The following is a 13,483-nucleotide window of genomic DNA, read 5'->3' as shown; positions in this document are numbered from 1 at the left end:
AGATGCCCCCTTGCGGGACGCTGTTGGAATGGAACGAAAGACTAGGAGCGGAGTGCCTAGCTCAGTGCCAGAATAAAGGAAAAGTGCCACCAGCGAGAACAATCCTTAGCTCCTTAAAAGTTAATGGATCTCAATTCTGGGGCCCTCCTGGCGAAGCCCCTTTCCTTCCCTCATCTCCTGCCTCCTCCCCTCCACGCTCTCAGTTGCTCCAGCAAAGTTCCCAACTTAGTCGACATGACGCGCGGCTCAGCCAATGGGAGGCGGAGCTGGCGGTTTTGGGGGGGCGGGAGGGGTGGGCCCCGCGTCTCCGGTGTCTGCCCTGCTCAGTGAATGGAGAGAGCGAGCGCCGGCCAGCTCACCCGGCTGCCCCGTGCCCCAGCCGCCGCCGCCGCGCTCCCGAGCTCAGACTCAAGCCGGACCTCCCCAGGCGCCGTGCCCCAGTGCGCTCGTCCTCAGGTCCCCGACCCGGCCCACGCACTGGGCTGCGGGCCACCGGGGCCAGGAGGCGCTCGGCACCTGGGCACTCCGAGCGATGCGCAGCGGGGCAGCGCCGGCCCCGCGGATGGAGCTGCTGCTGCCGCCGCCGCCGCCGCCGCCGCTCGGCGCGCCCCGCTCCGCCCGCGCCCCGTGCGCCTGAGCGCCGAGCTCGCTCCTCCTCCGCGCCAACTCCGCCGCCGGCTCCCCAGGCCGCTCGGGCTCCGCGCGCGCTTCCCCAGGCTCCACGCGTCTTGCCCCGCCGAGGCAGCCTCCTCCAGGCGCGGGCCCATGCACACCATGGCCACCGGGCGGACAGGGGCCGGCGCTGCCGTGCGCGCCCGCCTGGCGCTGGCCTTTGCGCTGGCGAGCGTCCTGAGCGGGCCCCCAGCCGCCGCCTGCCCCACCAAGTGTACCTGCTCCGCCGCCAGCGTGGACTGCCACGGGCTGGGCCTGCGGGCGGTTCCCCGGGGCATACCCCGCAACGCCGAGCGCCTGTGAGTACCTCCGCCCCCGCCCAACCCGGGCCACCCACCTGGGTCCATAGTGGGGCCCCAGGCACCAGATCTTTCCTTTCCCTTTGGCCGCACTGGATGCAGTCTCTGCTGTCACCCTCTCCTGGGTCGGATCTTTCCTTCTCTGAGTTGGGGTCTCTGGCGTTGGGCACGTCTAGAGAGAGGTCTTGAAGCCCACCGGGATGGGCAAAGAGCAGTGCTTCTCCAGGGGTGAAGGCTCCAGACGTAGGGCCCGGTGACAGCTTCCAGCAGAACGCTGGCAGGAAGCGAAGGGAGTAGACAACACTGCAGCCAGCGAGGAGGTCTTAGGGTGAGAGCATGGGGTCTGCGCTCATGAAAGAAGGGAGGCGAAGGAGAAAGCTGAAGGGTGATGGGGCGTCAGGGCACGGAGAGGGGAGAGGGCCGAGACTGTGACCAGCTTGGAGATCAGAACGGGCCACTTTCCGGCTGCCATTGCGAGCGAAGTTGGGTGTGTGTGTGAAGGTCTAACTTCTGAGGAACCAAACGAATTCAGAGTGGGTGCTTGCAAAACCCGCCCTGCCTGGAGTGCAGTCTCAGAGATGCCAAGTTGCAGCCCGGGTGAATTTTTTATGGCTCAGTTATAAATGCCTCCCCAAACGGGCCGGAGAATGGAAATGCTGACAGCCCTTTAAATGAGACCGAGCGCTATAATCTTACAAACCGCACTCAGCCTCGGATCCAGGGTTTGGCAGCGAGAGGAGAGGCGTTTGGAGAGTGGGGTGGATTGACCCTCGTTTTAACCCCAATTGTGCAACCAAATATTTACTTTTCATATGTCAACGTTTTGGAAACATTTATCATTTTGATCCTCGGACCAAACTCAAAACTTGGACTCCGAGGGTGGGCTCTTCCCAGCCCGCAGTTGGGGAGTACAGAAGGAGGGAGAAATGGTGGAGGGGGTTGGAACCGGCCTGGGAACACAGCCCAGAAGTGGGTGAGGGTTTGCTCCAGTGTAATAGACTTCTCCACGTCTTGCTCTCCTTGTGTCTCCCTTCCCCACGTGTCTTAGGGGTAGGTGCGTGGGTATTACATTCTGCCTTCTTGACTTCAGGCTGGCAGAGAGAGAGTGGCATGAGACTAAGTGGATTGTCCTGGGGTGTGTTATTCCTGTTGATCACGTCCTGTCACCCCACTCTCTTCCTCAAACTCTATGTGTCCCTGGGCAGAGACTCAAAGGTACTACCCTCCTTTTCCCTGGAGCTTTCCTGTGGCTCAAAACATCTTTTTTTCAAGTGCATTGATTATTCTGTGTGGTCGTGAAATTCTAGAGGGTTGGAGCTGAACCTTCGTTAACACATGTAGAAAAGGTTCAGAAATGTGAAACAACTTGCCCAAGGTAATACAACAAGTTAATGGCAATAAAGGGGCCACAGTCTACATTTCCACAGCTTAATTCAGACATTATAGTTTACCATACCAGTTACAATTTTGTTTTAGTGGTATTTTGGGGTAGCTACCACTGTGCTAGCCATCTTTGGAACAAGAGTCAGTGTGGGCCAAAGTCTGTAAACAGTCTTGGGAGGGTTCTGGCTGGGCTTGGGTCTTCGAATAGGGTGCTCTTGCTACTGTTTCAGGTATACCCTGCAAACATTCAGTTTGCTTTGACATTAGCTCTCCTGTTGGGAGTTTTGAGACTCCCTCTCCTACATTGTAAAAAAACATGGTGCATATTTGGGAAGCCAGGGGGAGTGAGCCCTTCTCATGCTGTCATGGAGGAAGTCTTCAAAAGCTGCAAGCACAGCACAGCAGCCAATATGCCACCCACCTACCTTCCCCAAGAGACCCAGGCAGCTTGGGGCTGTCCATCTGCTCTACAACTGGAGAAACTGGGTGGAGACTGAGTCCTGGGCGTTCACATGGGGCCCTGCTGCAGTCACGGTCATTCGCAGACCTTGGCAGAGTGGGCTGTACTTTGGAATAGTCTCCGGTCACTGGTGCCTCTTCGGCTGGGGTGCATTGGGTGACACGGCTACCCAGTCTGGCTCCTCATTCTGTTCTCCTTCCTCCTTGGGAGAGGGGGCAGCCTTTAGAAGAAAGCTGGGCAAGGAGTGCTGCAGGGCTAGGAGCAGCCGACCAACAGTCCTTCACCACCTCTCACCCTCTTTTGGTCAGCCCAGCTGTAACATTTGAATTCTGCAAAGTCTCGGGTCCAGTGTGTGTGTGGGGGGGTGATGTTTGGCATTTCAAAGCTATGGAAAGGATTTCTTTAGGGAGGAATTTCTCATTCATCCCTCTCTTCATTCATTCAACAAACATTACTTGAACCCCTACTGCATTCCAGTAACTGTATATAAAATCATTGCATATACAGAAGAAAACTGGCAATTCAGCTTAAGGAATGTAAGCAAAGGACCGAGCAAAGGGAACTTCCTTTAGTGAGTCTTCTAAACTTTCCAGGACTCATTTCTTCATGGGGCATATGTTTTGTCAGCATCAGCATCATATGCTCGGGACCTTCCTAAAATCCAGTTTTCTGATCTCAAATGTTTCTGTTCTGTTTTATAACAAAGAAGAAGCATTTCTGCCTTCTGCATTCCTGCTACTTTACCTCCCAGAGAGGCTTTCCTGAGGAGTGTGTGTGGTTGGTTTTCTGGGGGTTTTTGAGTTCTAAGGCCTCATTTGCTCATGCTACCCCTTAAGGAAAATCTGCCGGGGGATAATGTGGTCACCATTTGGACTTTGCTTCAGGCCTGAAATGGGGTCTATTATATTGTTCATAATTAAGCTGGTATCAGAGTTGGGGGGGGGGGTCTGTGTTCCAGCTTCTTCTCCATAATGTCAGCACATTGCACAGAAAGAGAAACTCTATGTCGTTTATAAACTACCAACAATCTTTTTCCCTCAATGAGGAGGTGACACCCACAAGAAAGCTAAATAAACGCAGGGGAGAATTCAGTGTAATTTATTATCCGTGCAGCAAAGATAGAGGACAAGAGGAGAGGAAGTGAATGGTGGTGCCTGAAACAAAACATTTACCATGGAGCACAGAGTAAACAGATGTCGCATTTACCCCTCTGAGTACAAAAGGAGCCCACAGATGTAATTCTTCTGCAACCACAATCTCAGCCTGGAAGAAGAGGAGACAGATGAAAATGAACTCTCACGAGGGGCCCCTTCTCTCTGTGCTGCCTAAAGGCAGGCAGAGGCCTACTTCTCACCCACGGCGAGGTGGTGGCCCAAACAGCAGAGTGGGGCAAGAGTGGACATCTTTGGTTTTTCACTTGGCTCCGGAACATGCTGGAGACTGCTGTATTTAAATAAACATTTCCTGTTTGCGAAGGAAAACGGGCGAAAGGCTGAAACGTGAGAATGTGGTAACTTAATTTTCTCCGTCACTCCAGATGATGGCAAGCTTCGCCGGTGGTTGGGTCCAATAAAAACCAACACCGTGTCACAGGCTTTCCCTCACTTGACCACAGAGGTCTCCAGGTCAAGTGGGAGGCTTTCCAAGATGCTCTGTGGCCAGGCCCTGCATCCTGGTATTCCTAGCCTCAGGGCCAGCCCAGAGGACTAGGGGCAGTTTGGTGAATCCTGGGGCCTCTCTGAACACAGTGCTCTCCTGGTGAACCTGTGGGTTGGACACGAGCAGTTAAGTGCACCTGCCTCCAGTGTACTGTGCAGCTGAACAGATTGCTCTACCTTTCGGGGCTTATTTTCCTGAAAGCAGAATTCTAGTGTAGTCCTAATAGTTTTCCTTGTATGGGCCTCTTCCCCTGTGCCTAGAACAGTGCCTGGCACGTAGTAGTTTTTCAACCAGTATGTGTTGACTAAATGAATGCATCTCAAAAACAAAGTTTTTCTTTAGTTCTTGCACGTGAAAGATGGGCAATTAGAGCTTTGCATTTTTTATGTATGGCCAAGGGCAACTTACTAGTAACCTATTACATGAGTTATTAAGGGTTCCTGAAATTTAGCTTTCATGAACTAAAATTATTGCCTTACTAGAGTTAGCAAGGACTCCTAATGAGTGACACAACTCTGGAGTCTGGTTGCCAGGCATTGCTTAGCAACCTTGCAAAACTCCTACTGTGCACATGCCCCTGAGAAGAGCTAGAAATCCCGAACACTTAAACTGTAGGCCTTTCTAATCAGGAACTCATCAGCATCATCCTGCGCTCTCTGTGGTTTTTGATTGCTGCTCTTCTTGTATTAATTGATGTATTTGTAGGATCATTATTAAGTTTTGCTTTCACGGATCATCTGGGTCTTGTATATTTCTGCATTTTCTTTGCATTTTAACAGTTATTTTGTTTCTCTCTGGTTCTGTTTGTTGTCACTGAGTTCGTCCTCCCCCGGAAAGTGAGAATGGTAGATCTGAGAGCCATGGAGTCTTTTCCACCGACTAAGTGGACTACATGGGCCGTGGCAAGGTTTCAGAACCCTGTGCCTATTAGTTCAGCGTGTCGGCTCTGGAGGCAGAAGGCTCTGGTTTGAATTCTGGCTCTGTTACATCTTTGCTGTTGCACCCTGGGTGGGTTACTCCACTTCTCTGGGCTGCAGTCTGTTTACTCCCTTTGTACTGTATTTCCACAGCTGTACTACAGGGATGACGATCACTCTGGCCCCCTGTGTGCATGTTGTGAATGTGGCCTGAGACAGATCACATCATACACTCAGCACAGTGCTTGGCACTTCAATTCTCCAGCTACCTCTCCTTACTTGGAAAGTATGCATAGTAAATGTTCCTCTTGGGGAATCAAATGAAATAATGGACAGGAAGTGCTTAACACAGTACCTAGCACTTAGGCCTCCATCAGCCATTGATGGTAGTGACCATGGCCATTATTTCTATGGCTTCATCTCAGGCTCCATCCAGCTGGAAAGCTTGAGATGCCCACTCTAAATGTACCCCATGGAGGCAAGGTCTTCGCCAGCACGTAGGCTGTGCCCAGCACGCTCGTGCCTGGTCCCCCTCCCCCTTCCTCTCCAGTTAAGCCCAGGTTGGCCTCCGTTCCATAAAAAGGGGATTACAGTTGAAGTGGTTTATATCTTTTCCATGGGCGTGCTGCTTTGTGGTATATTTAAATAAGGAATGCATTTTATTTATTTATTTTGGGGGGTTAGATTTTCATGGGGAATTTTTGGCCCTGACTTTTTTTTTCAGTGCTCATTCCTTCTGTCTTTCCCTAAATACCTTTTACTGACTTCCCATGTCTGCCTCTGTTACTGCTTTTACTTGAAACAGCTGTATTTACTAGTATGCTCCACCCTCATTATGTAAGGTGGTGTTAACCCTTTTTAGAACTGCTGAAAAGGAAACAAAACAAAACAAGTCATGGGAGGCTTTTCCAGAAAGCTGTTGTGGACCATCACTAATTCCAGATAGGATAGATGCAAAAGGTGCCCTGCTATGGTGCACGGTGTTGAGTTTTCAAAGCTCTTCATTATTTGTCATTCTCCAGCCTTAAATTTAAATCAGTCTTGCCCAGGTAGGAAGAGCTCACAGTGGGAATCTTCTGCTTCTCTGTTCTGCAGACCTGGATTATGTTTTGTAAGTAGTGCTATTGCTGGTCTGCCAAAGGCTGTACTTTCTTCCCACTCACTGTGGTCTTCATAGTTCTGTCGCCAGCACTATATTTGATACGCCATTCTCTGGGAAAAATTCCTCAAGAGTGTGTGATTAAAAGTCCTCAATAGTGAGGGGAGAGGGAGGTGAGAAAAGTGAGGATCTTTAGGTAAAGGTATAGACTTCAGAGCCAGATAGGGTCCGCTCCTGGTTTCTCCATTTACCAGCTGGGTGACCTCAGTTTTCTCACTTGTAGAATGGGAATAATAAAAATACCGCTCCCCCCCCCCCGCCTTCATAGGGTGCTATGAGTACTGAATTTACACGCATAGACTGCCTAGATCATAGTGCAGCCTTCATAAGTGTGGCTGTTATTGTTATCATCATAATTCTTACCAACTATAGTCCTTCCAGAGCTCCAGATAAAGCCTGATTTGAAACAATACAGATTGTTAGGGTTGAAAGGGCTCCTCTAGTCCAAGTTCACAGACAGCTTGATCTTCCACCAGCATAATTTTGGAGAGAGCAGTCATTCTCCTTTGCTTGGTTACATCTAGTGGTGAAGAACTCAGTTCTTTCTAAAGCAATTAATTCCATTTTAGAAAACAGTTTTAACCTGAAAATTTTCTTTGCCTGGGGGTTGAGCTTATCTCCCACTGACTGTTGTTACACAGAGCAAGTATAATCCTTCTTCCAAATGGTAGGATTTCAAAAATTTTATTGCCGTTGTGTTTCTCACTACCCACTTATCTAAGTCTTCTCCTCTCTTCCATACATTTTTATAATTACCTCAGCGGTTCTGTATGTGTTAGACTTTGAGACAGGCCCCCTCCCCATTCCCAGTTGTCTTCCTCTAAATACGTTTCACTGTTCTTTGCTTGTATTAGTTTGATTGAGTCCTTCCACTGCCTTGCTACCTTGACTTCTGTTGACATCCTAAAGGGACATTTTCAGTTTAGACAGGCACACCCCTAGGTTGGCTCATTTCTACCAGGCTATTCCCTGCCTCCCCCATGTCTTCCAGCCTTCCCTGCTGTTGATCCTATTTTCCCCATCCCAGATTTGTGCAGTTGGCTTTTTGGAGTCTAAGCGCAACACTTTGCATTATCCTAATTAAATTTTGGCAAATAGTTTAATTTCATCAGCTTTTCAGCAACATTTTCTATTTTGATTCTCCCATCTAGTGTGTTGTGACTCCTCCCCCCACTCCCTCTGCAGTGAGGAGCTTGCCCTGTGGATCTTTATCCAGGTTGTCAATATAATCAGCACAGTCTTCTCTGCTCTCTTGAAGTCTTTCTATGGCCGGGATGTGGATCATGTAAATATATTGTCCGGTTCTTTCTGGCTGGGAAATTTTGAGGTCTTATTGGCCTGTAGCATCTTCTTTCCCTGGGGTTCTGTTGTTCATATTTTCTCTGGAATGATTTCCTATTAATGCTTAATTCCTCTGTTTGTTGAGTATTTTCTAAACTGTTGGTTTCTCATAGCACTTTCCATTGTGATTTTAGCTTCATCCTTGTTCTAGTAGTCTGATGCCAGAAGCCCTACCAGCATAGGATGTGGCGTGTGTGTGTGTGTGTGTGTGTGTGTGTGTTATTCTCTCCTGTAAAGCATTGTAGCCTGAGAAATGGGGCTCTTCTGTCAGTATCAGAGCCCAGCTGAAAAGCCTCACTCTTGTAAAGTGATTTCCTTTAGCATCTTTTAGCACAGAGCACATTCTTTAGCACAGAGCACATTCGCTTGAGTAGTGCTGAGAATGAATGTGTTGGAGGATGAAGCATAGAGGTGCACATGCTTTCCCCAAATTGCTAAACAATAATAACGATAATGACAATGACAGTCACTGCCACCGCACCAGCTGCTGTTTATTGAGCCCCTCTTTGTGCCTGGCACAGCTCTCCCACTTTACACACTTGCTCTCACTTAATCTAACAGTCATGCAAAACAGAAGCTCATCCTGTCCTCATTTTACAAATAAGGAAACTAAGAGAGGCAAAGTGACTTCCCCAGGTTGGAGCAGTAGAGTCAGAGCTCATTCATGCAGGCTGGTCTCAGCTCCGTGCCCCACCCGCTGATCATGCCAGTCTTCAGCAAGCCTTTGAAGTCGGCCCCCTTTCTTGTCTTCCAAAACCAATTCTCAAGTAAGAAGAAGGAAAGAAGGAGGAAAAAAGTGAGTCCCAGTTGAAACAGGGAGCACCTGTTTGAAGCAAGGCACCCCGAGAGGAATGGCAGTGCTGTGTTCTGGACCGCTGGTGGTACAGCCGTCATGTCCAGTTTGGGGAAGTAGGCGGCATTCAAATTGGAGCTTGAAGGATGAATAGTGTTCCCGGAGGTATTAATGGAAAAATGGTAGAGATTTGCAGAAGTTCATTGTTACCTGGAATGAAAGAGAGCCTGCACCCATTTTAAAATGATAGGAGCAAAGGAGGGGTCTGGGTGTCTCAGTCAGTTAAGCGTCCGACTTCAGCTCAGGTCATGATCTTGCAGTCTGTGGGTTCAAGCCCTGTGTTGGGCTCTGTGCTGACAGTCCAGAGCCTGGAGCTTGCTTCAGATTCTGTGTCTCCCTCTCTCTCTGCCCCTCCCCTGCATGCTCTCTCTATCTCGCTGTCGCTCTCTCTTTCTCATAAATAAGTAAGTAAATAAATGAAGTTAAAATGATAGGAGCTATACTTGAGGAAGTTTCATCTAACAAGGGTGTTTAGAGATAGTCAGGTCTTAGGAAAAGTATCACCGTGGTTATGTGGCTAATTATTATTTTTATTTTGGATTTTAGGGGATAAACCCTCCAAGAAGGGTCCTGATGAGGCTTCTTGACCAGTATTCTTCCCCCACAAGGATCTGTTTAAATTTTTGTAGGGACTGCCTTTCTCTCCAGTTAGAGGTACCACTTGCCTTCTCTCAGCCATGATCTCTGGGCTCCCCCACCCTGAGATCAGGTCCTGATAGAACAGGACAAGTATAAGATGCATCCTGGCTGGAGTGAAGATGACTTCACTCTTCACAACCTTATCACTGCTTGTGTGGCCTCAGACTCCTCTTGTCCGAAACACCAGTCTGGGTTCTCGACCCTTGATTCATTCTGCACTTTGGCAGTACTGTGAATTGTGGTTCCTGAAAGTCAGCCAGCACATTTAACCACCCACCTTGACTCCCTCTTGAGTTTTTCGGCCTCCCTAGTTCCTGTCTGCTACCTGGCATACCCACTCCTTGCTCCCCTGCACTCCAGAATTATTAGTGTATGCCTTGACTCTGGCTGTGGAGTTCACGGTCCTCTTCTGACCTGAGTTGTGTGTGGGCTTAACCATGGACTTGTGTATTTTCTGCATCTCTCGAGCTTGAGCTGCTCCTGGCCCTTGCCTTGACCCTTCCAGCTTGGCTTCTTGCCTCCTCACCTTCCCCTGCCTTCCATGTAGCTCTCCATAGCCTTGGCGCTGAATTCAGACATTCATTCTCTAAGCCTCAGGTCCTGAGATTGGATTACAGGAGCATCTTTGTGGCCTGGACCTTCCTTGGAGACTGGAGACTGGAGACTCCAACTTGTGCTTATGTCCTGGAAACAGCCTCAGACTTCATCTTCATGGCCACCTGAAAAGCCTTTTATGATGTCTAGCGTGAAATGTAGAGATGAAATATAGAGATGTTCCAGGGCTGGACTCTGTGAATGATAAATTGCTTGCAACATGCTCCCAAGTTATCTGCAACCCAAACAGAGGGTAGAGCATGTTTTTCTGTATTGAAAAGCCCAGCAATGGTGATTTCATTGAAGAGATGTCCTGTTCATAAATGTGTTACAGAAGTTTCTGGACTATCTAGTACTTTGCTGATATTCTTTCTTCTCCTCCGCATCTCTGCCCAGCCCTAGAATGTAGTTAGAGAAGTGTTTTATATATGGGGTTTCTAACTGGTATTAATGTGAAACCAGTAGGGAGTCCAATTTGATATAACTTAAAATGAGTAAAAAGAGGGTGCCTGGGTAGCTTGGTTGGTTAAACACCTGACCCTGGATTTCAGATACAGTTTCATTGGTTCGAGCCCCCCGTTGGTCAGTGCAACGCCTGCATGGGATTCTCTGTCTTTTTCTCTTTCTGCCCCTCCCCCCCAATTGTGTGTACATGCGCTCTCTCTCTCCCCCCAATAAATAAATATTTTAAAAAATGAGTAAAAAGACCCAGGCAGAATCCTGGTTTCCATCCCCCTCCCCTTTTTCTTTTAACTGTGGGACTTTGTAGGAGCATCTTTCTGAGTCTTAGGTGCCTCATCTGTAGCCTTTAGAATGGTAGGACTAACCCTTCTCTCCTGGGGCTGATGCAAGGTTTATATGAGATCAGATGTCTGCAGATACCTCCTAAATTTAGTGCTCTTCGAATACCTTAATGAGTCCACCCACGATATCTGATTTTAACCACTAAATCCTGTATTTGAAAGATGATCAGTGTGAATTTTCAGAAGAGGAAATGCAGTGAGTTCCAAGTCACCCATGCCTTCACACTCTTGTTGGGGGTTCCTTTTCACTTACTAAGGTACATTGTTTACAAAAGCAAAGAAAGCGCCCCACTAGCCAAGTCAGCAGCCCAACCAGGTGGAGCTTAGAGGACTTTTTGTCTAACAGAGTAATGAATAAGTGGCAGTTTCCAAAAAAGTAGAATCCCATAAGGGGCTGTATGAAGGATGAAGTTGTTTAAAGGAACTATTTATTGAGTGCCTACTATGTGCCAGGAATGGCGATGCATAAAGCAAGCAAAATGTCCTCATAACTAGGACAGCTCAAAATAATATGATGTAGTCTGGGTCGTTGCTTCCCACAAAATGACTGACAAGGCAAAGGCCACCATGCTAGGTTCAGAGAGGAGATTCATAGGATGGCAGGGGAAATGCTAGAACAATGAGGGAGGCGGGACACCAAGCCCTCAGGAACCACTGATGAAAGCGAGTCTCACTCATCCCTTTTAGTGGGGACAAATATGCAGAAAAACTCACACATCATAAAAAAAATAGTACAAGTGGAATTAAAAAAACTCATGGGGAAAATATTAATCTGAGAACAATTGTATCCGAGAAAGCATTCAAGTATGCCTCTGCAGCTAGCTGGCAAACAGCACAAGTTCTGCATTTTATTAGAGCCCTAACTCTGTGTAGAACACTGACCTTATTTGAGAAGCATTTCATAAACACTGACACACAGCACAGCAGCATTTGAGGCTATGAGGAGATACAGGGCCTCCTCTGGGCGGCCAGCTTCCCTTCCCGGACTCTTGCAGCTGTAACCAGACCACTGGACGTTGTTCCCCTGTGGTGTTATTTCACTTACTCTTCTCTCTCAGGTTTAACAAGCAGGTAGGAATTTTCTCAGGGGAAAATGAAAGAGGGGGCTTTGGACTGAAATGTGCTCTTTGGGCAAGTTTTCCTGGGAGTGCAGTGGGCCATGAGCAAGACTAAGCTTTGGAGGGAAGGGTCTGAGAACTTAGATTTGGCCCAGTTTCTTGTTGGAGAGCTCATCCTGTGCCTGGAAACCAGTGACGTGTATGTGTATAGGAGGGTGGTTCTCAAGCAGCTTTTACCTGGTCCTGTGGAATAGAAGACCCGTGGCTTGCAATAGCCCTAAGAAATGTGTGCACCGCCTTTCCTCCTACTACAAGTTGGCAGTTTTCTTTCCATCTGCTGCCAGCTTGAAAGTCCTGAATTTCTGCCATGGAACTCGGTTCTGTCCCTCCCCCTCTCATTTCCTTCCTTAGCCAAGAGATTTTTAGGCTTTTGAGGCATGTTTGGAGATCATCTGGTCTGCCCCTTCCCCACTGATCTGACCCACCTGGACAGAGAAGTGTCTCAGAAAAATCGTGGGAGGGGATGTCATCTTTGTGGTGGGAGCTTCCCTTCTGAGATGCTTGCCTCCTTTCATTTCAGCCTTGCTCACAGCATTAGTCCTGAATAAAGATCTCTCAGCCTTAGGAAGCCTCTGCCAATCTGAGAAGCTAGGGAGAGAGAAGAGGGACCAAATCTAGTACAAAAATAAATAAGTAAATGAAAGGGATAATGTGGAGCTAGAGGGGAGAGGCACAAAGTGGGTGACTTGGGATTGCAGTCCCAAGACCCTAAGCACCAGGTACAAGCAAGTACCTAAGCTTGTGTAGAGTCTAGAAAGGGAAGCCCTCAGATAGGAAAACTGCAAGGGAAGGGACGCGGGGAACCAGGACTGGAGTGGGAATCCAAAATGGGAAGGCCAACTACTTCATGGGAGTTTTTAATGAGTCTAGTGCCCCCCGCCTTCTAATTACTTCTTACTACAAGATGGTAACCAGTCTGTTCTGTTTACTCTGTTTACGCATACATTTTAATACTTTCTGAAACATTTCCCATAAGCTTCCTCCTGCCCTGTGTCCTCCTTGTATGTTCTAGAAATTTTGCAAAGACCTAAATCTCCTCTGCGTTCTTTCCCGACTGGAGCTGCATGCTGATTCAAGCCATATTCAGCCAGGAAGCTCTCTTGCCGTCTTTAAAACAAGAAACATCTTCTTCTGAGAAGACTGCACTACAGTTTTCTTTGTCTGTGTTCCTAACGAACAAAGAGGCCCCGTTGCAAAACAGCATTTCACGAGCAGAGCGGGGCTGATAGCACCTCTTGCCAAATGTGACTGTGTGTAGTTGTGTGTGGGGGGAAAACAGCTTTGTCAAGAGGAGAGCCGACGGAGGCAGCTCTGGGGAATTTTTAGCAACTGCAGCATGGTGTAGTGGAAAGAATGCTTGCATGGGAATTTGGAGACCTGGCTGTGCCTCTGACCCACCGTGTGACCTCGGACAAGTCACTTGACCTCTCTGGGCCTCAGTTTCCTGGTCTTTAAAGGGGATGAAGGGAGCAGGCTGGATGATCTCCAAGGATCTTTTCAGCCCCATGCGTCCTCACTTCTGGGGGCTGGGATTTGAGGTTTAGACCTGAGCCAGCATCCATCCAACCCAAGGGACTTTCTAGAGG

The 13,483-nt window shown here is 48.5% G+C and overlaps 1 protein-coding gene across 1 annotated transcript in view; it reads left to right on the top strand.

Moving 5' to 3' along the window:
• Nucleotides 1-336: 336 nt before the first annotated feature.
• The window catches only part of SLIT3 (slit guidance ligand 3), a 599,210-nt gene continuing 586,063 nt past the window's right edge, over nucleotides 337-13,483 (top strand). Inside the window, exon 1 of the mRNA XM_058722970.1 lies at nucleotides 337-971. Coding sequence (XP_058578953.1) covers nucleotides 766-971 — 206 coding nt within the window. The 5' untranslated portion in view covers nucleotides 337-765. The remainder of the gene's footprint in view (nucleotides 972-13,483) is intronic.

This window comes from Neofelis nebulosa, chromosome 1 (assembly GCF_028018385.1).
Source record: "Neofelis nebulosa isolate mNeoNeb1 chromosome 1, mNeoNeb1.pri, whole genome shotgun sequence".
NCBI classification, from domain to species: domain Eukaryota; kingdom Metazoa; phylum Chordata; class Mammalia; order Carnivora; family Felidae; genus Neofelis; species Neofelis nebulosa.
The sequence above is the reverse complement of the archived record's forward strand: the minus strand, read 5'-3'. Positions and strand labels throughout refer to the sequence as shown.